The 26,691-nt window shown below is 43.7% G+C and overlaps 1 protein-coding gene across 1 annotated transcript in view; it reads right to left on the bottom strand.

Moving 5' to 3' along the window:
• The window catches only part of kl (klotho), an 89,356-nt gene extending 63,971 nt beyond the window's left edge, over positions 1-25,385 (bottom strand). Inside the window, exon 1 of the mRNA XM_080197454.1 lies at positions 20,647-25,385. Coding sequence (XP_080053580.1) covers positions 20,647-21,486 — 840 coding nt within the window. The 5' untranslated portion in view covers positions 21,487-25,385. The remainder of the gene's footprint in view (positions 1-20,646) is intronic.
• Positions 25,386-26,691: the final 1,306 nt, after the last annotated feature.

Here is a 26,691-nt window from a genome sequence, read left to right as displayed (position 1 = left end):
GTTCTGGGACCCTTGTTGTTTGTCATTTTCATAAATGACCTGGATGAGGAAGTGGAGGGATGGGTAAGTAAGTTCGCTGATGACACGAAGGTCGGTGGTGTTGTGGATGATCTGGAAGGATGGCAAAAGTTGCAGCAGGACATAGATAGGATGCAGGACTGGGCGGAGAAGTGGCAGATGGACTTCAACGCGGATAAATGTGTAGTCGTCCATTTTGGCAGAACCAACGGGATGAACGAGTACACTATCGAGGGCAGAAGTCTGAGTGGTGTTGAGGAGCAGAAGGATCTTGGGGTCCGGGTCCACAGGACTCTTAAATCGGCCTCGCAGGTGGAGGAGGTGGTCAAGAAGGCGTATGGTGTACTGGCCTTCATTAATCGAGGGATTGAGTTTAGGAGTCGGGAGGTAATGCTGGAACTTTATAAGACCCTTGTCAGGCCTCATTTGGAGTATTGTGCGCAGTTCTGGTCGCCTCACTATAGGAAGGATGTAGAAGCTATTGAAAGGGTGCAGAGGAGATTTACAAGGATGTTGCCTGGACTGGGAGGCATGCCTTATGAAGTTAGGTTGAGGGAGCTGGGACTCTTTTCCCTGGAGAGACGAAGGTTGAGAGGCAACCTGATAGAAGTTTACAAAATGTTGAGAGGAATAGATAGGGTGGACTCTCAGAGGCTATTTCCCCGGTTTGAAATGGTCGCTACGAGAGGACACAGATTTAAGGTGCGGGGAGGGAGGTTCAGAAGTGATGTTAGGGGTAAGTTTTTCACTCAGAGGGTGGTGAGTGAATGGAATCGGCTGCCGTCAGTGGTGGTGGAGGCGAACTCGCTGGGGTCTTTTAAAAGACTCCTGGATGAGTATATGGGGTTTAATGAGATTGAGGGTTATAGATAGGTCTGTAGGTTGGTAGGTGATGATGTGATCGGCGCAACTTGTGGGCCGAAGGGCCTGTTTGTGCTGTAGTGTTCTATGTTCTATGTTCTATGAATACACCATTGGACTTTGATTCTAGACTCAGGACTCATGTGAAACAATAATTCTTTACTTTGTGATCTTTTACTTGCAATTTTTTCTTTCTCTATCCCCTTCTTTTATCATATGAGTGAAAGGAGACAGTGTTATTACACTCCTCCATATTTGAGTTTGCACAAAATAAACAAATTCAACCTATCTCTCATTTGCTGCGGGGTTATTAATAGAAATTAGATCACATCAAAACTGAGGGCTTGGAAGTATGCCACTGCTTATAAGGGGGAAATCAAAATAAGTCCCTGTTTATAAATGGGTGGCTAAAGGCGAAATCGAGGCTGTTTAAATTAAATCCCCTCCAGAGTTCTGCATCTTACCAAAGAAATTCCAAGTGCTGAATGAGCATGAAAGCGGGTAAGTCTCGGACCCATTTTATCAGCAAGGGGAAAATTAATATCTTCTGCCACTTTGAGAAAAAAATGGAGCAAAATGTGATTCTTGCCATTACAAAGAACAAAGAACAGTACATTACAGGAACAGGCCTTTTGACCCACCAAACCTGCTAGGATCATATTGTCCTACATAGACCAATCATCTGTTTCTCTCTATACTTCACCTGTTCATGTGCCTATCCAGATAAGGCTTAAATGTAGCTGAGTCTCTGCCTTAACCACCTCACTTGGCAGTGCACTCCAGGCCCCCACCACCCTCTGTATAAAAAAAGCTCCCCTGCACATGTCTATTGAACTTTTCTCCCCTTTACCTTGAACTTGTGCCCCCTTGTGATTGTCATTTCTGCCCTAGAAAAAAGCTTCCAACTGTTCACCTTATCTATATTCCAAAGGAGCATAGGGGTATGGGGCGTTTATGGAATCTATTCATGCTAGGAAGACAGCCGATGGCTGCTGGACCTTGTGCATGTGTCTAATATCCCAATGCACCAGCTATGTACAAGTGTACACAGTGCACTGAGCGACATCTCATTTCCCTGCTTCACCCCGTTGATTACCGCCTCATTCATGATCCCCCCCATCAATGACACCCCCGATTCACCTCTCCTGGCCGAGTGCCTCCACTTTCACCATCCTCTGATCAATCGCTCCACCTTTCAACCCCCGGAAGATCATTCCACCCATTCACCACCTCCCTCGGAGGATTACCCCCGTCATCCACCTTAGCCGACCGCAGTCCCTGTTCACCCCCCATCAATTGCAACCCCAGCAATCCCCCATTGCAGACTGCGCAGTTCACCATGCACTACCTCCCCTTAGGCCCCGCCCCCTTCCTTTAGGCCTCCCCCTTGACACTGCCCAGTGCCTGGTGGGCAGCGCCAGGGTGTTCAATGGGCTGGCCAAGGTGTCTGGCTGGCAATGCTAGGATGCCAGGCTAACTCTGCAAGTCCCAGGCTGGCACTCTCTAAGGGGCACTTCCCCCCTGCTCCTGACCACCCAGGGGCTACAATGGCCTCTGGTCCCACCAGTGAAGCCATCACATTTGGTCCCCATTGCTGAGGACCATATGTGATCCTTGCCAACAAGGACTTCCACTGGCATGGCCTATATTAAAACTAGAATTTAAATATTAAAATCAGCCTCACATCATTATGCCGGGAGATCAGGGTTGGTAAGATTATGTGAGGCAGGAAACCAGGTGCTGACCCAGTTTTTCACCTCTCTTGTGATCTTACTGGCTCGCCACGTTAATCGACTGGCATGACAAGCTGGTAAGATCACCCTCTCAGCTTAGATCTTGTAATTAACTCACAGCTTTTTGACTTAGAGGTGGAAGAGCTATTACTGAGCTGTAACTGACATCATTTAGGCAAATGCAGAAGGCATACTGCACACAGCAAGATTCAACAATCAAATCAATGAGCCACAAATCTATTTTTCATATCTATTTCTCATCAATTATGGGCTTCTTGCACCAACTTGAACAGACATAGAGGGACAGGGACTTGATTAAATGTGTCATCCAAAAATATAGCACCCCTTCTATGTTAGCAAAAGTATCAGCCTAAATGACATGGTCAAATCCTGGAATTGGGTTTTGAATATACAACTTTCTTAATCAGAGATGACAATGATACCTTTGACCCAATCACCTGTGCAAGTGTGGTCATTGAGCCAATGCTGATACTTTATTGTTCCACGCTTACTAACCTTGTTTATCCTGAAATTTTCACTGCACAAAATAAACAAATACCTTCAATATTCTAATTTTAAGGAAATGGAAAGTGAAGCCAAGTGGAAACTAAAACTGCTGGTCATAAGAACATAAGAAATAGGAGCAGGAGTAGGCCATCTGGCCCTTCGAGCCTGCCCCACCATTCAATAAGATCATGGCTGATCTGTCGTGGCTCAGTTCCACATTCCCACCCTCTCCCCATAACCCTTAATCCCCTCTCTTATCAAAAACACATCAACCCGCGCCTTAAAAATATTTAGCGAGGCAGCCTCCACCACTTCAACGGGCAGAGAATTCCAAAGATTCAACACCCTTTGAGTGAAGAAGTTCTTCCTCAACTCCGTTCTAAACCGCCCCCCCTTTATCTTGAGGCTGTGCCCCCTAGTCCTACTATCCTTTCTGAGCGGGAAGAGTCTCTCCGCCTCTATCCTATCCATCCCATTCATCATCTTATACGTCTCAATGAGATCTCCCCTCATTCTTCTAAACTCTAACGAGTACAAGCCTAGTTTATTCAGCCTCTCCTCATAGCTCAACCCCCTCAACTCCGGCATCAGCCTGGTAAACCTCCTCTGCACTCCCTCCAAGGCCAAAATATCCTTGCGTAAGTACGGCGCCCAAAACTGCACACAGTACTCCAGCTGCGGCCTCACCAATGCCCTATATAGCCGCAGCAAGACCTCCCTACTTTTATATTCAATCCCCCTCGCTATGAAGGCCAGCATCCCATTCGCCTTCCTGACCACCTGCTGCACCTGCAGGCTGTGTTTTTGCGACTCATGCACAAGGACCCCGAGGTCCCTCTGCACCGTCGCCTGCTGCAGTTTTTCTCCACGTAAGTAATAGTCCTTCCTACCATTATTCCTACCAAAGTGGACCACCTCGCACTTGCCAACATTAAATTCCATTTGCCAGTTCCTGGCCCATTCGCCCAGCCTATATAGATCCTTCTGCAGACTCTCCACACCCTCCGCGCAATTTGCCGTTCCACCAATCTTGGTGTCATCAGCAAATTTCGACACCATACACTCGGTTCCCTCCTCCAGATCATCTATATAAATGGTAAATAGCTGAGGCCCCAGCACCGACCCCTGAGGCACTCCACTAGTCACCAACCGCTAATCTGAATAGCACCCATTGACCCCCACTCTCTGCCTCCTATTTGATAACTAGTCCTCTATCCACGCTAACACCCTACCCCCAACTCCATGTCCCCTGACCTTCTGCAATAACCTCTTGTGAGGTACCTTGTCAAATGCCTTCTGAAAATCAAGGAAGACCACATCCACTGGCTCTCCTCTATCCACCGCCCTAGACACATCCTCATAGAACTCCAGTAAATTTGTCAGACACGACTTCCCCTTAATGAAACCGTGCTGCGTCTGCTCTATCAAGCAATTCCCCTCAAGATGCCTCGCTATTTCCTCCTTGATGACGGATTCTAACATTTTACCTGCAACAGACGTTAAACTAACTGGCCTATAATTCCCTGCCTTTTGCCTGGCACCCTTCTTAAACAACGGCGTAACATTAGCCGCTTTCCAATCTTCTGGCACTTCCCCAGAATCCAGCGACATCTGGAAAATAACCACCAAGGCATCCACTATCGCCTCCGCCATTTCCTTCAGAACCCTCGGATGCATTCCATCCGGTCCTGGGGACTTGTCCACAATCAGCCCCTCCAGTCTGTCGAGCACCACCTCTCTAGTAACAGTAATGTCATCGAGACCCTCCAGTCCTACCACCTTTCCATCGCTAACACCCGGCAATTATTCACGTCCTCCTCCGTGAAGACAGAAACAAAAAAGTTATTCAAGACCTCAGCCATTTCCCCATCCCCTACCACTAAGTCCCCCCTCTCATCCTCTAAGGGTCCAACGTTCACCCTAGCCAGCCTCTTCCTTTTTATATACTTATAAAAACTCTTGCTATCCTTTTTTATATTAAGCGCTAGCCCAGCTTCATAGTTTCTCCTACCCTTCTTTATCAATTTCTTTGTCAATCTTTGTTGACATTTAAACCTCTCCCAATCCTCTTCTCGCCCACTACTCTTAGCTACTCTAAACGCCTCCGCTTTTAATTTAACACTTTCCTTCACCTCCTTCGTTATCCACAGCTTATTACCTCTCCTCCTACGGTCCTTTTTGACCATCGGAATAAATTTCTGCTGAGCACCAAGAAAGATCTCCTTAAAAATCCTCCACTGTTCCTCAGCAGACCTACCTTCCAACACGCTCCCCAAGTCCACATTCGCCAATTCCTCTCTCATCCTACCGTACTCCCCTCTGTTCAAACAAAGGACACGTGTCCGGGAACCCACTTTCTCCTCCTCCATCTGCACCAGAAACTCCACCATACAATGATCACTGTCCCCAAGAGGATCCTTCACCGCAAGGTCCCTGATTCTACCCGCCTCATTACATAACACCAGATCCAAGACAGCTCGCTCCCTCGTCGGCTCCAACACACACTGTTCAAGGAAACTATCCCGGCAGCATTCCAAGAACTCCTCCTCGAGCCCACCGCGTCCAACTTGGGTCGACCAATCAATATGCAGATTGAAATCCCCCATAACTACGGCCGTCCCATTCCTGCACGCCGCACTTATTTGCGCGTTAACAGCCCGCCCCACCTCCAGATCATTATTCGGGGGCCTATAGACGACACCCACCAGCATCTTCCTCCCTTTGCTGTTCCTAATCTCCACCCACAACGATTCCACTTTCTGCTCTTTGGCTCCAATATCATCCCTTGCTACCACCCTGATGCTATCCTTAATCAGCAGAGCTACGCCCCCCCCCTTTTCCCTCCCGCCTATCCTTCCTAAACACTTGATACCCCTGGACATTCAGCTCCCAGTCCCTGTCACCTTGCAGCCACGTCTCTGTAATGGCCACCAGATCATATCAACTTGTGTCGATCTGCGCCACCAGCTCATCCACGAAATCACTTGCACTGCGCTTGAGAGTTTAGGCTGTAAGCAACGATAGGATCAATTCAAGAACTTTGTGACACTGTGTAAAATTTAAACATGTCTTATCAGAGGTGGTGACTTTACTGTCTGTACCTCTAAACCGAGGAACAATGAAGTAATATTCTGAAATCATTGCTCCATCATAAAATGGCTTGCTTTCACAAGAAGCTTCAAAACAATAAGGGTTTTGCAAGATGTCAAATGATGAGAAGTCAGTAATTTATTCAATTCAAAACACTAATTATTTCTCGGACTGAGTACATACAGAACAAGGAAAATGTAACCAACAGTCAGTGCAAGATAAATAGTGAAGATGTATTACCGCCTTCTTGGCTCAGCAGATGAAATAAGGAATCAATTGCATTTCATGGAAAATCAACAGTCTTTATTATGTAGTGTCATATACAGAAACCACGCTACAATACAAGTGGAGTTTACAACTGATAGCTCGGTTTATTATTTGCATCCCTTGAGGGGATAATTGAGCCTTCAAACAAATAATCATATAATCACCACCTTAAACATTGCGTAAGAAGTTATTGCTTCATTTTCCAAATGTGTGGATCAAGAACTAAATATGTAACTAGGAGATTTCTATCCTGTCAAGGGTACAACATACAAAGGAAAAACTTTCAATTTTGCAATGTGGAATGTTAGAACACTGAAGGATAATCTCAGGAAGAGCAGCAATTGTGTCATGCGAGCTATCAAGACACCAAATTGACATTGTTGCCCTTGGTGTGACCTGCCTTCCCTGGGATAGGGCAGCTAAAAGAACAAGCATGTTGCATGAACAACCAAAAAGCATGAGCAAACAAAAACAAGCACCCTCTGCTGGAAAGGAGAGGCTAATCTTGACCCTCATGTCCACAGAGTTGGTTTTACCATTCAAACTTGGATCTTGGGTGCATTGCTATATTGCCTAATTGTATGAGTGATACGTTCATGACACTTCACCTGCAGCTCACTTGTCATCAGCGCTTTGCCCTTACCCTTGACTCAAATGAAGATATTTAGGAAAAGATCTATTCTGATCTTAAAATGTTCTCATTGTCATCTTGAAAGAGGAATTTTGAAGTCTCCCAAAAGCTCATCCTTTTGGGGGACTTCAATGCCAGGGTTATATGTGATTCCAATGTCCTGAGGGCGACAATTGGGAAAAACATCATGGGAAATACCATTGCAAAGAGTGCCCTCCTGCTGACAAAGTGCGCTCAGCATGGCCTGATAACAATACCCTCTTCGTCTAGAAGGACAAATACAAAACTGCATGGAGGCATCCTAGAGCAAAGCAGTGGCACCTCCTGGATTATGTCACTGTTCGAGTCAAAGACTTAAGTGTTGTCTGTATCACAATCATTGCAGGGGATTGATGTTTGCTGGACAGATCATCAACTTGTTTAATCAGCGATGAATGTCCACCCAACATCAAGACATTGCAAGAATCAAAAGTCCAAGAGGAAGAAGGTGAATGGCTCAACCCTAAAGCAGCCTGACCAGAGAGAGGAATTCCAAGCACAGCTCACAAATAATTCAGAAATTCTTCACACATCCAACTCAATTTCAGAATAGTGGAATCGAATGAAGTCAGCTACTCTGAACTCCTTTGTCCAGATCATTCAGTTCCAGCATCTCTAGATGGAAAAATACTCTCTAGTTGGAAAACTCTTTAACTGTGGTGGCTTCTATGCCAAAACTAGACTGACCACCATGAACACACATGATCTGCAGTCTGTGGATGATTTTTGTGTTATCATCCACTCTGTACCAAATTTTCTCGATCTCTTCAATTCCACATATAAAAGACAAAGTAAGTTTTGTGGTGATGTGGAGTAAAACCTACTTCACATTGACAGAATCAATGCAACAGTTTTGGTCCATTTTATTTGGTTATTTTGTGGCACCCTGAATATTGGGGCAAGATTTTATTCTCCCCCCAAGGCAGGTTCTGAGGTTGGGGTGGGGAGTGTAAAAATTGAATGAACAGGATTCTTTCCTGGGAATTGCAGCCTTCTGTATCATTACTGCTCTGGGACGAAGTGGAAATGGCCGACAGCTTCAGGTTTCTAGATGTCCAGATCACCAACAACCTGGTCTCTTCATGCTGATGCCATAGTTAAGAAAGCCCACCATGCCTCTACTTCCCCAGGGGGCTAAGGAAATTTGGTATATCTGCTACGTCTCTCACCAACTTTTACAGATGCACCAAAGAAAGCATTCTTTCTGGTTGTATCACAGCTTGGTATGGCTACTGCTCTGTCCAAGACCACAAGAAACTACAAAGGGTTGTAAATGTAGCCCTGTCCATCGCGCAAACCAGCCTCACATCCATTGATTCTGTCTACACTTCCTGCTGCCTGGGAAAAATAGCCAGCATAATTAAAGACGCATCCTGGACATACTCTATTCCACTCTCTTTCATTGGGAAAAAGAAACATAAGTCTGAGATCACATACCAGCTGACTCAAGAACAGCTTCTTCCCTGCTGCCATCAGACTTTTGAAATGATCTACCTGATGTTAAGTTGATTTTTGATGTAAAGAGAAAAGGATTGACAAAAATGAATGTAGGCCCCTTACAGTCAGAAAAGGGAGGATTCGTAATGGGGAATAAAGAAATGGCTGAAGAATTTGCTTCAGTCATCACAAAGGAAGACATGAATGATGTACCAGAAGTGTTGCGAGAAACATGCTTTAGTGAGGAGCAGAAGAAAATCAGCATTGGTAGAGAAATGGTTTTGGGGAAATTGATGGGGTTGAAGGTGGATAAATGTCCAGATCCTGATAAACTTCATCCCAGAGTACTTAAGGAAGTGCCCTGAAAATAGTAGATCCATTGATGGCTATTTTCCAAAATTATTTGGACTCTAGAATCGTTCCTACATATTGGAGGGAAGTCCACTATTCAAAAAGGGAGATAGAGAACGGGAATTATAGACCAGTGTGCCTAACTACAGTACTGGGGAAATTGCTACAATCTATTATCAAGGATTTCATAACTCAGCATTTGAAAGATAGTAGTATAATCAGACAAAGTCAGCAAGGATTTACAAAAGGGAAATCATGGTTGACGAATCTAATGGAATTTTTTGAGGATGTAACTAATAGAGTTGACTCAGAAGAACCAGTGGACGTGGTTTATTCAGACTTTCAAAAGGCTTTCAAAAAGGTCTCACAAGACAGACTACTATGTAAAGTTAAAGCACTTTACATAGTACATAATGTCTTGAGATTGATAGAAAGTTGGTTAGTAGATAGAAAGCAAGCAAAGATTTGGCATAAATGGGTCTTTTTTTGTTTGGCAGCCAGTGACTAGTGGGGTTCACAGGGATCTGTGCTAGGACCCCAACTGTTCACATTATATGTTAATAATTTGGAAGAGAAAACTGAATATATTATCTCCAAATTTGCAGATGATACAAAGTTGGGTTGGAGGATGAGCTGTGAAGAGGATGCAGAGATGCTTCAGTGTGATTGGGACAGGCTGAGTGTGTGGGCATTTGCATGGCAGATGCAATATAACATGGAAACATGTGAAGTTATCTACTTTGGTAGTAATAATAGGAAGACAGATTATTACTCAAATGAGTGTAAATTGTGGGAAGTGGATGCTCAACGATACCTTGGAGTCCTTGTGCATCAGTCACTGAAAGTAAGCATGTAGGCAGTAAAGAATGCAAATAGTATGTTGGCTTTCATAGCAAGAGGAATTGAGTATAGGAATAGGGATGTTTTGTTGTAATTGTACAGGGCATAGGCAAAGCCACACCTGGAGTATTGTGCGCAGTTTTGGTGTCTTTATCTGATGAAGGATATCTTTGCTGTGGAGGGAGAACAGTGAAGGTTTACCAGGCTGATTCCTGGGATAGCAGGTCTGTCACATAAGGAGAGACTAAATCAATTAGAATGATATTCATGGAGTTTAGAAGTGTGAGGGGTTCTCATAGAAACTTACAAAATTCTAACCGAATTTTGGTAGATTCAGAAAGAATGCCCCCAATGGTGGGGGAGTCTAGAACTAGAGGTCATTGTTTGGAGGTCAGGGGTAAAACTTTAAAACTGAGATGAGGAGAAATTTCTTCACCCAAAGGATGGTAAATGTGTGGAATTCACTACCATAGAATGTATTGGAGGATAAAACATTGTTTGATTTCAGGAAGAAATTAGAAATAGCTCTTGGGCTAAAGGGATCAAAAGATATGGGGAGGAAGGCAGGATCAGGATATTGAATTTGATGATCAGCCATGATCAAAATGAATGGCAGAGCAGCTTAAAGAGCCAAATGGCGCACTCCTGCTCTATATCCTGTGTTTCTCTACACCCTAGCTATGACTGTAGCACTACATTCTGCACTCTCTCCTCTCCTTTTCTATGTACAGTATGCCTTATCTGAATAGCATGCAAGAAACAATACTTTTCACTAATGTGTGACAATAATAAATCTAATCAAAAAATCGAAAAAAGAAAGCTGAACCCAAAGGTATACATTGAAGGTTACCTTTCCTTCTACCTCCTGCCCCTTAGCCAATCTGTCTGCATCACTCTGCTGCCTATGGCTGGATGTGCTGCTTGTTGTGCTGCTCCTCTTCTGTTGTCTATCCTGACCACTGGCTGAGTGGGCCCCGTGTCTGGATATGCTTCAGTACAGTAGCCTTCTCAGCTTAGCTGACCTGGCAGAGTATGGAGGTGCAAGATACCCTAAATTATCGCCCCTCACACTCAGTCTGTCAGCTGACTCAAACTGACGACTTCTCATTGTTATATCCCTGGCTATGCAAGAAATTATTCCTGCTGCATCTGCTCTATGTAATACTGACTGGCTGGCAATTTCAATGGACAATGTCTTCCTGTTGTGCAGTTTCTGCAGCCTGAGTTTCTGAGATATTGGCCAGATCTCATTGCATTTGTAATCAACGGCTAATTGCCCTTTAATTCACACTAATTGGCTACCCATGCAAGGAGGCAGGAACACATCAGACAGCTGCCCTGAGGTGCAACTTTTTAAATTTCTCCACTCCTGACCTCAAAATACACCTCCATGAGGCAGGGGAATATTCAATCTATCAAGTCCATAAATTATGAAAGAGATTATAAACTATTTAAATCAAATCTTACTTTCTGAGTATTTGAAAATGGACTTTGTCAGACCAAAAACATGATTGCTACAAGTCACATGATTTTCAAGTTGACTACAAATCTGGAAACCTCTAACAGTAATTGCAGGACAGTTCTCAACCTTTATCCTTGTGGAATCTCACACCTATTATTGTGTGGACCCATTCCAATCAAGGAAATAAAACAGTAGCAAGTGATTTATCTCCCCAGTCTGAACCTATGACTAAGAGAGAATTATTGAAACTTGTTACATCTATAGACATGCAAATAACCATCATCTATCTACTAAGGTAAATAATGGATTTTGACCAGAGACATAGAAACTGATTGTTATCCTGAAACTGACTCCATAATGGGCAATACTACTTGACTCGGGGGAGGCAATGGTGCCATTAGACTAGAACTCAGAGATTCAGAGTAATGCCCTGGTTCGAATCCCACCACAGCAGACAGTGAAAACTAAATTCAGTAAAAACCTAGAATGAATGATGACCATGAAACCATTGTCAATTGTCGTAAAAACCCATTTACTTCACTGATGTTCTTTCGAGAGGAAAATCTGGCATCCTGTTTCACCATTTTAAAAAGTGAAAAGCTGCAGCATGCTACGGTGCAGAGGGACCTGGGGGTCCTTGTGCACGAATCGCAAAAACCCAGTCTGCAGGTGCAGCAGGTGATCAAGAAGGCGAATGGAATGTTGGCCTTTATAGCGAGGGGGATAGAATAAAAAAGGTCTTGCTGCAACTGTACAGGGCACTGGTGAGGCCGCAGCTGGAGTATTGTGTGCAGTTTTGGTTGCCGCACTTGCGGAAGGATATATTGGCCTTAGGGGGAGTGCAGAGAAGGTTCACTAGGCTGATACCGGAGATGAGGGGGTTAGCCTATGAAGAGAGACTGAATAGACTGGGTCTGTACTCGTTGGAGTTTAGAAGGATGAGGGGGGATCTTATAGAGACGTATAAGATAATGAAGGGGATAGACAGGGTAGAGGTAGAGAGATTCTTCCCGCTTAGAAAGGATAGCAGGACTAGCGGGCACAGCCTCAAGATAAGGGGGGCGGTGCAGTTTAGATTGGAGTTGAGGAGGAACTTCTTCACTCAAAGGGTGGTGAATCTCTGGAATTCTCTGTCCGTTGAAGTGGTGGAGGCTACCTCACTGAATATATTTAAGTCACGGGCAGATAGATTTCTGATAGACAAGGGAATTAAGGGTTATGGGGAGAAAGCAGGAAAGTGGAACTGATCCACTTCAGATCAGCCATGATCTTATTGAATGGCGGGGCAGGCTCGAAGGGCTAGATGGCCTACTCCTGCTTCTATTTCTTATGTTCTTATGTTCTTATCCTCATGCGGTCTGGCCTACATCTGACACCAGATCCGCAGCAATGTGGTTGACTTTCAAATGCCATCTGAAATGGAAAGCAGTTAGGGATTGGCAATAAATGCTGGGACCAGCCAGTGATTCCCCACATCCCATAAAATGAATAAATTGAAAAAAAATTTTCTTTCCTATATATTTCTTCTGTACTTGTGTGCGTGCATGTGTGTGTGTGTGCGTGTGTGTGTGTGTGTCTGTGTGTACGTGTGTGTGTGTTTGTGCATGTGTGTGTGTGTATGTGTGTGTCTGTAGTTGCTACAATGGGTTTGAATGCATGAATAAACAATACTTCTGGTTTAATCCTGAAAAGAATTTTTTAAGAATCACTTTATGATTAATTTCATAATCAGAGGACTTGGGGAAACATACAACAACCTATTTCAAAAATTAAAACATCATTGATTTCAGACAGCTGGCAAGAAAAATAAAGGAGTTTAGTTTGCATCTACAGCCCCTGTCCGTAACATGCATGTTAACTTTATTTCTCTCTCCATAGATGTTGCTTTACGTGCTAAATATTTTCAGTGTTTTCTTTTTTTTATTTCAGATTTGCAGCCAGTGGAGTATTTTACTTCTGTGAAAGAATCCCACTGTTACAGGATAAGAAGTGACAAAGAACTGGCAATGTAATTTAGGCTAAAAATCTTATATTAATTTAAGCAGCAACAAATCTGAAATTAGTAACTGTGCAATGCCAATGCTCATATAATATTCAATATTAGAAATTCATACAAAGCAATTTGTACATGTTCTCTCTATAAATTACACCTTGAAAACAGCAAATAACATTTTATACTGAAAAATTAATAGCTATCCAGATTCATATCTACTTATCACTTTGAAGGATAAGTGATGTTATTGGAAAGAGGTACATGTGGTTGAAGCTTTTTATTGCAGTAATCAGGACAAACACAAGAATGCAAAATTTCAAGCAATCACAACAGTTTATACTACAGAGGGTTAAAAAAAGAGGTGACTCTCGTTGAGGAATTGCCATGGAGAAAGTCCATGCTTCTGGGTAACAAAAGAAAGGCACATGGCTTGAACACATTCCTTTTGCTTGTGGATCCCTGCCTATGAATGTATTTTGCTTCTCGCAATCATAAATGAGCCATGTTACAAGTCAACTGGTTATCTTAAATTAGTTATTACTGCAACTGTAAGTAACACTCGGGATTGTCCAGCAAGTTCTAGCCAAATGGGAATCACACCTAAAAGTAGATATTCAGTTCAACATTTTACAAGTACTCTATTTTGAACAACTAGAGGAACGGGTGTTTGATTTCATTAGTAAATCTTTGGGGTGCATGGCCTATGTACCTGGCAACGGAACTGAAATGTATACATGAAGTTCCTCACTTTTGTGATAGGTTGAATGTCTTTTTGGATGGTTGGCAGCAGCCTGTTAGTGGGAAATATCACTCCTGTAGCCACTGCAAGCTTACTTAACCTGTTCAAAGTTTTGGCATAACAAGGTGTGATATGGCTGGCATGGTGGCACAGTGGTTAGTTTATTATTATTATTGTACTAGTGTTGCAAGAAGGCTTACATTAACACTGCAACAAAATTACTGTGAAAATCCTCTAGTCGCCACACTCTAGTGCATATTCAGGTACACTGAGGGAGCATTTAGCATGGCCAATGCACCTAACCGGCACATCTTTCAGACTATGGGAGGAAAGCTGAGCACCCAGAAGAAACCCACGCAGACACAAGGAGAACATGCAGACTCCTCACAGTGACCCAAGCTGGGAATTGAGCCCTGGTCTCTACCGTTGTGAGGCCTTAGCACCTAGCACTACTGCCTCACAGATCCAAGGTTTCAGTTCAATTCCGGCCTCAATGATTGGCTTTGTAGAGTTTGCCTGTGTCTGTGTGGGTTTCCTACAGATGCTCCAGTTTCCTCCCACAGTCCAAAGATACATAGGTTAGGTAGACTGGCCATGCTCAATTGCCCCTTAGTGTCGGGGAGGATATGTGGGATTACAGGGATAGGGCCTGCATGGGATTATTGTCGATGCAGGCTCAATGGATTGAGTGCACTATGGTAATTCTATAATTTGATGATTTCCAACACTGAACATAGCAGTTTTGTTCTCATGAGTCATAGGCAATAGGGTTAGCCAACTTAATGGCCTTTGTCAGCTGAAAGATCCAGTTTAAGATTAATTAATAGCAATGAGGATAAATTTTTATAAAAATGGTGTTAGGTTCTGTTCCGTCACATCAGGACAATTAGAGGAAGATTAGGCCCCTTTTATGCCAAATATAGTGACTTTGGCCCATTTGTGAGCTTGCATTATACACAGGAAACAATGACCTGATCAAGAAAGTCATTATCTTGCAAGATAACTTTGATGCTTTCAATTTCTGTATCAAGCTTGTAAGATGAGCAAATGGCTAGGATTCTACTCACAAGATCGCTGATGCCAATCTTATAGTCAATGGGTGCATTGACCATTGAAGATAGGCTTAGTAGACTGTAGTGGAGAAATCATTAACAAACTTCTCAATTAGCATGTGAAGGAAAGAGAGCGCATTAGACAACTCAATATCAAAAGTAAATAGGAGTGCAGGATAGCGTCTAATAAGACTCTTTAGATTTAATGAAATCCTTACATACTGCTGCAGATCTGAATGTAGCAAACCTATCATCTACATATTGGAGATATGCAGGGGCTATGAAATTACAGCTGATTCCATTTTGGAAAGCAGTAGAAATATTAGCAAGGACTTAAAGTTTAAAGTTTGTTTATTAGTCACAAGTATGCTTATAGTAACACTGTAATGAAGTTACCGTGAAAATCCCCTGGTCATCACACTGCGATGCCTGTTCAGAAACACTGAAGAAGAACTTAGTGTGGCCAATCCACCAAACCTGCTCAACTTTTGAACTATGGGAGGATACCGGAGTACCAGAGGAAACCCACGCAGACATGGTGTGAACGTGCAAACTTCACACAGACAATGTCCCAAGCCGGCAATCGAACCCGGGTCCCTGGCGCTGTGAAGCAGCACAACCATTGTGCCATCATGCCAACTTCAAAGGGATCTATGACTATGCCATCTATTTCGGCATATAGGGGCGTAATCTTACCTGCCGTTCGCATCACACTCCTGCTGCAGTAAGGTAGGAGAATTTGGCGCCCCGCCAAATCACCTTTCACTGTGGTGGGATGAGAAAATCCCACTAGAGTGAATGGTGATAAGATTCCAGCTGGTGTCACTAAAATTGAACTGCACAAGTTGCTATGTTGGCAGAATGCTTTGACTGTCAGAATGGCAATGTGGCTCAAATATCAATGCCTTCCTTTAGTGGCACATTCATAAAAAAAAGGAATGATCAAGTTGTTACTATCAATATGTAATTCATGTATGTCTTAGCAAAGATGAAGGAATTTTTCACCAACTTTGAGGAAAGCTCACTAAAATCTGACCGTAATGCTCTGGAAACACGGATTTGTATCCCACCATGACAGCTGGTGGAATTTAAGTTCAGTTAATAAATCTGGAGTGCAAAAGCTAGTCCCGATAACAGTGATCGATTATTGTATGAATCAACCTGTTTCACTAATTTTTAGTGACACCAAGCCACTCACCATCCTGACTTGGAAATATATCGATATTCCTTCACTGTCACTGGATAACAAACCTGGAGCTCCCTCCCTAACAGCACTGTGGGTGTACCCACACCTGGATGTAGGAAGGATGGTCCCACTCTGGACAGTGGGAGTGTCCAGAACAAGAAGTTATAGTGTAAGGATATGGGGTAAGCCACTTGGGACTGAGATGAGAAGAAATTTCTTCACCCAGCGAATAGCAAGCCTGTTGAATTTGTGAACACAGAAAGCAGTTGAAGCCAAAACATCACACGTTTCCAAGAAGTTAGATATAGCTCTTCCGGTGAAGGGGATTGAAGGATATGAGGTAAGGTGGGACCAGGCTATTGAGTTCAATGTTCAACCATGATCACAATGAATGCTAGAGCAGGCACACAGGGATGAATGACCTACTCCTGCTCCTATTTTCCCTGTTTCTATGTTTCTATTTCTAGCCAAGAAACACCCTGACACAGTCATTCTTACCAAATCATGTCTTATAGATAATATCCCAGATACCATTATCACAATCCCTCGATATGTCCTGTCCCAGGACACGTGCACGAGAGGTGATGGCACCGTGGTATACAGTAGGGAGGGAGTTCCCCTGTGAGTTCTCAACAATGACTCTGGACCTGGTGAAGTCTCATGGTATCAGGTAAAACAAGGGCAAGGAAACTTCCTGCTGATTACCACTTACCATCCTTCCCTCAGCTGATGAATCAGTACTCCTCCATGTTCAACACCACTTGGAGAAAGCATTGAAAGTAGCAAGTGCACAGAATATACTTTGAATGGGGGGCTTCAATGTCCATCACCAAGAGTGATTCGATAGCACCAGTAGAGACCAAACTGGCCAAGTCCTAAAGGACATGACTGCTAGAATGGGTCTGTGGCAGGTGATGAAGAAACCAACAAGAGAGAAAAACCTACTTGACTTCATTCTTACCAATCTCTCTGTCCATGCATCTATTCATAAATGTATCAGTAGGAGTAACAACTGCGCAACCCTTATGGAGACAAAATCCCGCCTTCACATTGAGGCTACCTTCCATTGTATTGTGTGGCACTACCACCATGGTAAATGGGTTAGACGTCAAACAGATCTAGCAACTAAAAACTGGGCAACCATAAAGTGCTGTGGGCTATCAGCAGCAGCAGAATTGTACTCAACCACAATCTGTCACCTTATGGGCTGGTACATTTTCAATTCTACCGTTTCCATAAAACCAGGTGATCAGCTCTTGTCAATGAAGAGTGCAATGGGGTTTGCAGGAGCAGCACCAGAGACACCTAAAAATTGATGTCAACCTAGTGAAGCTATAACACAGGACTACCTGTGTTACTAACAGTGAAAGCAGCATGTGAGATAGACAGAGCTTAAATGATCCCACAGCCAACCAACCAGATCCAAGTTCTGCAGTCCTGCCACATCCAGTGTCAATGCTGGTGGACAATTAAACAATTTGTGGAGCAAATTGTGGCTCCACAAATATCCCCATCCTCAGTGATGGAAGAACTCAGCATATCAGTGCAAAAGTTAAGGCTGAAGGATTTGCAGTGATCTTTAGTCAGAAGTGTCAAGTGGATGATCAATCTCAGCCTCCTACAGAGGCCCCCAGTATCACAAGTGCCAGTCTTCAGCCAATTTGATTCCCTCCACATGATATCAAGAAATAGATAAAGCCACTGGTTATTGCAAAGGCTATGGGCCCTGGCAATATTTCGGCAATAGTACTGAAGACGTGTGCACCAGAACTAGCTGTGCCCTTAGCCAAACATTTTCAGTACAATTATAACACTGGCATCTGCCAGGCAATGTGGAAAATTGCTTAGGTATGTCCTGGCAACAAAAAGCAGGACAAATCAAACTTAGCCAATTACTACCCAGTTAGTCTATCTCAATCATCAGCGATGTGATGTAAGGGGACATTGACACTGCTATCAAGTGGCACGTCATCAGCAATAACCCGCTCAGATGCATGGGAGCACAGCCAGCTGCAAGATCTCCTTCAAGTCACACACCATCCTAACTTGGAAATATATAGCCATACTTTCAGTTCCTAGGTCAAAATCTTGGAACTCCCTCCCTAAAAGCACTGTAGGTGTACCTACACCACATGGGCTGCAGTAATTAAAGAAGGTGGCTCATCACCACCTTCACAAGGGAACTGAGGGATGGGTTTTAAAAATGATGGACTGGCCAATAACACCAACATCCCATGTAAGAATAAAACAAACCTTTTCTCCTGGAGTGTGAAGTGCCATGATTGCCTAAAATTTGGCATTCTTCTGTCTGGCCTGATGAGTGGAAGATGAGAAGCTTCAGCAGAATGTCCATATTTTCAGAAATTTTCAGGATGGGTACTACTGAACAACTGTTTGATAAATGTTACACAGTAACTACAAACCAATGGAGAAGTGGATTGAACAGCACAATGGCACCTGGTTTATCAATGGGCAATCTAGTGAACAGGAATAGATTACCTCATTTAGGTCATATGTTTTGTGATATTGAGATCACAGTGAAATAGTTTAAAACAAGTATGTTATCTTATTTTCTTATAGAAATGGCACAGCAGTCCCATAAAAGTTACTGGTGTGCAACAAACTTCTCTCCTCACATGAGATCGCCCTTCTGTGAAATATTTATGTATTTCTTGTGAATCAAATAATTTCTATAAAACTTTTCTATCTGTCTATCCTTGTCTCTGCATTATCGAATGTTCAGTGAGAAGTTTCACAAGTTAAAGTCCAACAGGTTTATTTGGTAGCATGAGCTTCCAGAGTGCTTCCCCTTCCTCACTCTCCTGATGAAGGGGCAGTGCTTCGAAAGCTCATGCTACCAAATAAATCTTATGGAGTGTTGATGGAGTAGTGGTATTATCACTAAACTGGTAATCCAGGAACTCTGGGGGTCCTGGTTTGAATCCCAACATGGCAGATGGTCAAATTTGAATTCAATAAAAATCTGGAATTTAAAAATAAGTGTCCAGTGATGATCATGAAGCCACTGCTGATTGTCATAAAAAGTCATTTGGTTCACTAATGTTCTTTAGGGAAGGAAGTCTGTCATCCTCACCTGGTCTGACCTATGTGTTGCTCCAGACCCACAACAATGTAGCTGACTCTGAAATGCAAACCATTCAGTTGAAAGGATGGGCACCAAATGCTGGCCTAGCCAGCAAAGCCCAGATCCCACGAATGAATCAAAAGAATAGAGTTAATTTATGATTCAATGCAACTGTGAAAATAATTATTCTTCCAATATAACACAGTGCAGTAATGGGTGCATTGAAATGTTCATCTTTGTGTAGTTTGCACCTATATTACGTATTCTGTTCAAGGAAGAATTGGCCTATCTGCAATGGTGGGTGTCAGCCATAAGGGAAATGGATGGGCACAGTGGCACAGCGGTTAGCACTATTGCCTCACAGCACCAAGGACCCAGGTTCGATTACTGGCTTGGGCAACTATCTGTGTGGAGTTTGCACATTCTCCCCATGTTTACATGGGTTTCCTCCAGGTGTTCCAGTTCCCTCCCATAGTCCAAACATGTACTGGTTAGATGCATTGGCCACACCGAATTCTCCCTCAGTGTACCCAAACAGGTGCCAGAATGTGGCAACTAGGAGACTGTCACAGTAACTTTGTTGCAGTGTTAATATAAGACTACTTGTGACTAATAAATAAACTTTGGATCATTATCTGAAAAGGGAATCATTGCACAGCTCTGGGGTAAAGGCAGCCAACTGGCGGGGTTGGGGGGAGGGGGTAATTGCTCTTGCAGAGCGTTGGCACAGACATGATGGGCCAAGTGGCCTCCTTTGCTGTAACCACTCTGACTCAATATTCCCATTCTATTGTTTTATTCCACATAGCCCATCTTACTTTAGGGGAAGTATTTTAAAAACTTTTAGGGAGATAAGGAAAGTGACACGTTTGAACTATTCCTCGTCATTTATTTTAACTTTGTGGATGTGGGGGGGGGAGGTGGGGAGGGTCGGCGGGGGTGATGGGGGGCTGACAGAGTAGGTCGTTTACAAAGCGTTTAACTGTTAAAATCGATCACATGGGAGTTGTAAAAAGACAGTCTGACTCAAACCTTTCTGAGAGTTCAGTTCATTATGTTACAGCTTCCCACTTTTTCCCGTTTTATGACCAAAATAAAAAGACAAAATACACAAAGGACTCTTATTTGTCCAAGTAATTGGTGGCTTGACACCGGCAGCTGTTTCTTTTATATTGAGTAACTTAACGAATAGTTTTTAATTCTGAAAAAAAAGTTGTCTTCCTTTTTGTAATCAACTTTTCTCCAATTCAGATCTCATCCCACTGGGGTTGTAAACTCCCACTTAAACATGTTTGCTCCCAGGGCTTTATCTAAACAGAGCTCACGGCATCGTTCCGTGTTAGGGAGCACCTTACCTTAATCAGATTATGCGCCACTATGTAGGGTACATTTGGGTCTCCTTGGATGCCAGGAGCAAGCTTGCCCGTGCCGTAGCCGTGCCAAGCCAGTGCGTACGGGTTGTCCATGGTGATCCAATACTTCACCCGATCCCCTAAAGCCTTGAAACAAAACTCGGCGTACTCACTAAAGCGATCCACCAAGGTTTCATTGATCCAACCTCCGTACCTGTCCTGGAGTGCCTGGGGTAGGTCCCAGTGATACAGTGTCACTATGGGTTCAACACCTACATCCCGGAGTCTCTGGATCAAGTGCGAGTAAAAGTTCAGCCCGGCTTCGTTGCGGTGTGAGACCATTCCATCTGGAAAGAGCCTAGACCAGGCGATGGAGAATCGGTAGTGTGTGACTCCCAGTGTCTGGATGGCAGAGATATCTCTCTCCATGTTGTGGTAACTCTCACTGGCCACATCCCCGTTGGCACTGAGCTGCTTGTGGGTGAAGGTATCCCAGACGGTCGCTCCTCTTCCACTCTGCTGCCAGGCGCCTTCTGTCTGGTAAGCTGATGTGCCCACAGACCACATGAATCCCTCGGGGAAAGTGCCATGCAGGAAGAGTTTGTCCTCCGGGTAGGGCAGACTGGCAAACCTGGCCCAGGTCCTTTCTCCTGCCCCAGGGTCCCCGTCCAGGGACACTAAGCATGGGCACAGGATGAGAAGTGCAAGCGCCGCTGGCTTCATGCTGTTGCCCGTTGTGTGGTAGGCATGGCTTGGGGTTTGCAGTGCTGTGGGCAGAGTGGAAGGTGATCTGCCGGGGAAGAGGATCGTACTGTGCTCTCTGCTATGACACACACACAACATGCCCCACACTGAAGCTCATCAGGACATCAGTCCCTCCATCCAGGGACATCTATTAATAATTACCCACTGACTGTTCCCAACCAACAGCTTGGGGGCAGAGAGAAAGCGACAGCGAGGGAGAGAGAGAGAGAGAAGCTAATAATACTGCCAAGTGATAACTGGTCACTAGATCCCCCGCAGAGTTTTGCTAAATCAAGAGACAGCAAGATGCGAACACAGCGGCTTCCCGAGTTGGTTCGGCTCTGTTACTCTCAGCTGCCCATTAGCAAGTGGTACAATCACTTATTTCTTATTTTGTGTTTAACGCAGGAAGAGTCAGCGAGGGTCCTGTCACCATCTCTCTGAGGTAGATGTGCGTCAGTTGAACTTTCCAAATGATTCCACTGGATGGGAAAGTGGCAGGGAATCCCAGGTTGGTGTAGATTTCAGCCATGAACACAGCCTGTTGCCGGCCTCTTGAGAGCTGGGGGAAAAAAAGGGCTGGCTGCCAGGAATCACCGGGGAAGATCTGTGTTGTGTTTATGGTGAGCGGGTTCACCTCCAGCGTGTCCCAGGCACTGCCCTCTTGTAGCTCCCCACCCGCGCCTCCCTCAGCTGCAGCCTTACGAAGTTCTCTGATTTGAAGGGACTGGCAACTTTACCTTCAGTTTCGCGATTTCAGGAAGAGCTGAACATGTCCCAGAGGCTTTGGGAAAGTCCCCGTCCCTCTCAAACACAAGCAGCCGGAATGACAGGCTCGACTTTATTGGCCACGAATGATTGCGGCGGCTTGTTAATGATTACTTTGATCCGAATCAGTACCTTGGTGACATTGAAACACCGCAGTCTCTTCACCGCTAACATTTCAGGTTGAAATACTGCGAGCCTGAGTGTAGCAGCCCGCAGATCATGGAGCCAGGCATAAAGCTGGGTCACATATTTAAAACAGATTGATAGGAAAGTAAAACATTTACAGAAGTACAACGCTATATCTAAGATAAAGATAATAAATGAGAAAATAGATGCCTCAACTCAATGATGCCCAATGAAATTTGCAGCTGTTAGCTGCAGATCTTGTGAAAGTGCACCGAGTACAGCTTTCTATTTAATTGAAAGTTTTCACTGTACGTCCATGAGATGTGGGCATTGCCAGCTAGCTGGGCATTTAATGCCCAAGTCTACCCTTGACAAGGTGGTGGTGAGCTGCCTTTGATTGGGTTCATTATTGTCACATGTGTTACTATACAGTGAAAAGTATTGTTTCTTGCGTGCTATACAAAGCATGCCATTCATAAGGAAGGAAAGGAGAAAGTGCAGAACCTAGTGGTACAGTCGTAGCTAGGGTGTAGAGAAAGATCAACTTAGTATGAGGTAGATCTGCCACCGCAACTTCTGTATCTTTTTCCCAAAGGAAGAAGGTGGAAGAGAGTATGTGCAGGGTCCTTGATTATGCTGGCTGCTTTTCCCAGGCAGTGGAAAGTGTAGACAGAGTTAATGGATTGGAGGCTGATTTGTGTGATGGACTGGGCTTCGTTCATATCCTTTGTAGTCTTACGCAGATCAGAAGTCTTATGGTGCATCTGCAAAAGTTGGTGAGAATCATAACTGACATACCAAATCCCCTTAGTCTTCTGAGAAAGTAGAGGCTTTGGCGGGCTTTCTTAACTACAGTGTCGGCATGGGGGTGTGGGGGAGGTGTCCAGGGCAGGTTGTTAGTGATCTGTACACCAAAAAACTTGAAGTTCTAGACCTTTTCTACTTCATCCCCATTGGTGTAGACTGGGAAATGTCCTCCACTACTCTTCCTGAAGTTGATGACAATCTCTTTTGTTTTATTGACATCAAGGGGGAGATTATTGTCATCACACCAGTTCATCAGATTCTCTATCTCACTCCTGTACTGTGTCTCATCATTGTTTGAGATCTGACTCACTAGGGTGGTGTCATCAGCAAACTTGAAAATGGAATTGGAGGGGAATTTGGCCACACAGTCATAAATGTTTAAGGAGTATAGTAGGGGCTGAGGGGCACCTCAGTCTTGTGGGGCACCAGTGTTGAGGATGATTGTGAAAGTGGTGTTGTTGCCTCTCCTTACTGAGAGTTAGGAAGTTCAGGATCCAGTTGCGGAGGGAGGAGCCAAGTCCCAGGCCATGGAGTTTGGAGGTGAGGTTCATCAAAATAATGGTGTTGAAGGCTGAGCTGTAGTCAATAAATAGGAGTCTGACAGAGGTATCTTTATTATCTAGGTGTTCCAGGGTTGAGCACAGGTTGGCCAGGGAGATGGCATCTGCTATGGACCTGTTGCAGTGGTAGATGAACTGTAGTGGATCCAGGCAATCTGGGAGGCTGGAATTGATTCATGCCATGACTAATCTTTTGAAGCACTTCATAGGGATGGATGTCAGAGCCTCTGAATGATAGTCATTAAGATATACTGCTTGACTTTTCTTTGGTACCGGGATGATGGTTCCTGAACCACTGCAGTCAATGTGGTGTAGGTACACCCACAGTGCTGTTCTGACGATACAGTTCCAAATCAGAATAATGTGTAGCTTGGAGAGGAATTTGCAGTAGCATGAGTTTGCTGCCCTTATCCTTCTGGGCATAAAGTTGTGGGTTTAGAAGGTGTTGTTAAAGGAGGCTTGGGAGATGGTACACACTGCTGTCACTACGCATCAATGGCAGAGAGAGTGAATGTTGAAGGTGGTGGATGGAGTGCCAATCCAAATGGCTGGTTTATCCTGGATGGTATTAAGATTCTTGAGTGTTGCTGGAGCTGCACTCATCCAAGCATCACACTCCTGACTTATGCTGTAAACGGTGGACAGGAGATGAATTACTCAGCAAGAGTTTCCACTTGTGACCTGCTCTTTCTGTCACAGCATTCAAATACCTTGTCCAGTTCAGTTTCTGGTCAATGGTCACCCCAGAAAGTTGATGATGGACAATTCAGTGATGGTAATGCCATTAAATGTCAAGGGGATATAGATTCTGTCTTGGAGATGGCCACTGCCTGGTGCTTGTGTGGCACGAAAATTATTTGCCACTTTTCTGATCAAGTTTGAATGATGTCCCAATCTTGCTGCATGCAAGTATGGTCTGCCTCAGTATCTGAGAAGCACTGGACCTCAACTGCATAAAATGCCTCTCAGGCTCAGCAGTTCAGCCCTTTTGAGCTATCTCTCAGCTTGATGATTAGGATTCCTTCCTTTCTGCAAAATTTCCCACTCCAGTGGAAGGGAACTCTACAATGGCTGACCTTCCCCTCAGAGCTTGAGCCATCACCTGGATAACATCACATTTGAATGGTCAGGGTCTGAAGATCATGATTTCTGTGTGTGTATTTACTTTGTAAAAAACAACATTCAATTGTCAGAAAAACCTACCTGGTTCATTCATGTCCTTTAGTGAAGAAAATCTGCTGCCCTTACCTGGTCTGGTGTACATGTGACCCCAGTGCCACAGGAATATGATTGATTCTCAACTGCCTTCCAAGGGCAACTAGGGGTGGGCAATAAATGCTGGTCAGCCAGTGACATCCGTGTTCCAAGAATTGATTTTTAAAAATGCAATTCCATTCAGGGACAGGGAAATATATTGATATGTTGAGTTTTAATGTGGAGTACCACAAGGCTCCATTCTTGGTCAGCTAGTATTCTTTATATGTTAATGACATCGTAGACTTTTCTTCTGTCCAGCACTGCATTCTCTTTGCTGGTGACACCAATCTGTTCTATTCACATTCAAGTTCCAAGGAACTTTTCTACATTTTAAATTATGAACTGCCAAAATTATTTGCCTGGTTTTGTCCAAACATTTTATCCCTAAATTTATGAAGTCAATTTTATTTGCTTTAAATCTAAAAAAAAGTTACTGAATGATTCTCAATTTGCAATAAAGATAGATGGAGTAGATACTGAAAAATGAATGCAACATTCCTAGATTTTGTGATCAATGAGTTTTTAAACTGGAATGAACAAAAAGCAAAAAAAGTTGAACAATGTTTCCTGTTGCTTCAGAATATTGTGTAAATTGAGATATTGTTTGCTGGTTCAAACATTGCTTAATATATTAAATTCTGTTCTTTGGCCACATAGAAACTATTGTAAAATGTGTACCATAAATCAAAAACCCATGCTTTTTCACTATTACAGAAAAAAGCTGTATGGATTTAAACAGGCATGGGCTATTTTGACAACACAAGTCTATTACTTATTTTCTTTAATATTTTAAAAATTGAAGATAAACATTTTTTATAAAAAATTTCTCTCCTTATATTTCAATTTCATTTCAATCAGTTACCACCTTTGTTCAACAAAATGTTTCAATTGATTCCTGCCATTCTTAACCTGATCAAAAATTCCTACAATGCACATCCCACAACTGGTTTAGTGCATAATAAGATAAGACACATTTAGCCCAGCTGTGTGGAATTCAAAACCACTGAACATTCAAAACAGCTTAACAAAATTTTAGTTCAAGTCTAAATTGATAGTTAGATTTTGTGATAACATATTAGCAAATATCTTATCATTGGGTCTCTTCTGTCATTCGCATTTTTTCACGCCCTTGTCAGAAGTTTTACAAAATCTATTTCTACCAGATGGCTGCCGAGTGACATCCAGAAAGCTGGTGGAAGGCTACTGTTGGCCTTTTAGGAACCTTTGCCAATGACCTCTGGGTGTTTGACCTTGTAAAGGTCTGGCAATAAACTGCTGTGCTTAGAGTACTTGCCAGAGCAATTTGGCATCAGGACCGTGATGGGCATCAGTTTATGATGTGGTAAAATAACAGGTATGTTGATGCCCCGAGATATAGCAACACATATTGCTCCTGACACACATTATCACTCCCAAGGGGCAGGGGCTCATAAGTTCCATTGATCTGTGGGACAGCAGACTGCAGAAGATGAATGACTTCTTGAAAACCCTATCCAGGTATATCTGCGAATCTCTCCAAGGTTGACACTTGACTCTCAAAGCTGCAACCATGAGCTTGTAGGTAGTTGTTTGATCTTCCACCAAATCTGCAAAGTCTGGTGACACCAAACTCACTTTGTAAGGGCAGAGTGCAGCTTTGCTGGAAGTGGTCACAGAGTGCTGATGCCATGCACAATGATGCCACACTGGCCACAAGCAGACTCCTCCACATTTCCATCTACAGTGCTGAAATTCGTTCAGGCTGACACCGGAGATGAGGGGGTTAGCTTATGAGGAGAGATTGAAT

The sequence above is a fragment of the Carcharhinus amblyrhynchos genome, chromosome 10 (assembly GCF_965287045.1).
Source record: "Carcharhinus amblyrhynchos chromosome 10, sCarAmb.v2.hapA, whole genome shotgun sequence".
Lineage (NCBI taxonomy): Eukaryota > Metazoa > Chordata > Chondrichthyes > Carcharhiniformes > Carcharhinidae > Carcharhinus > Carcharhinus amblyrhynchos.
This window is presented reverse-complemented; position numbering and strand designations above follow the sequence as displayed.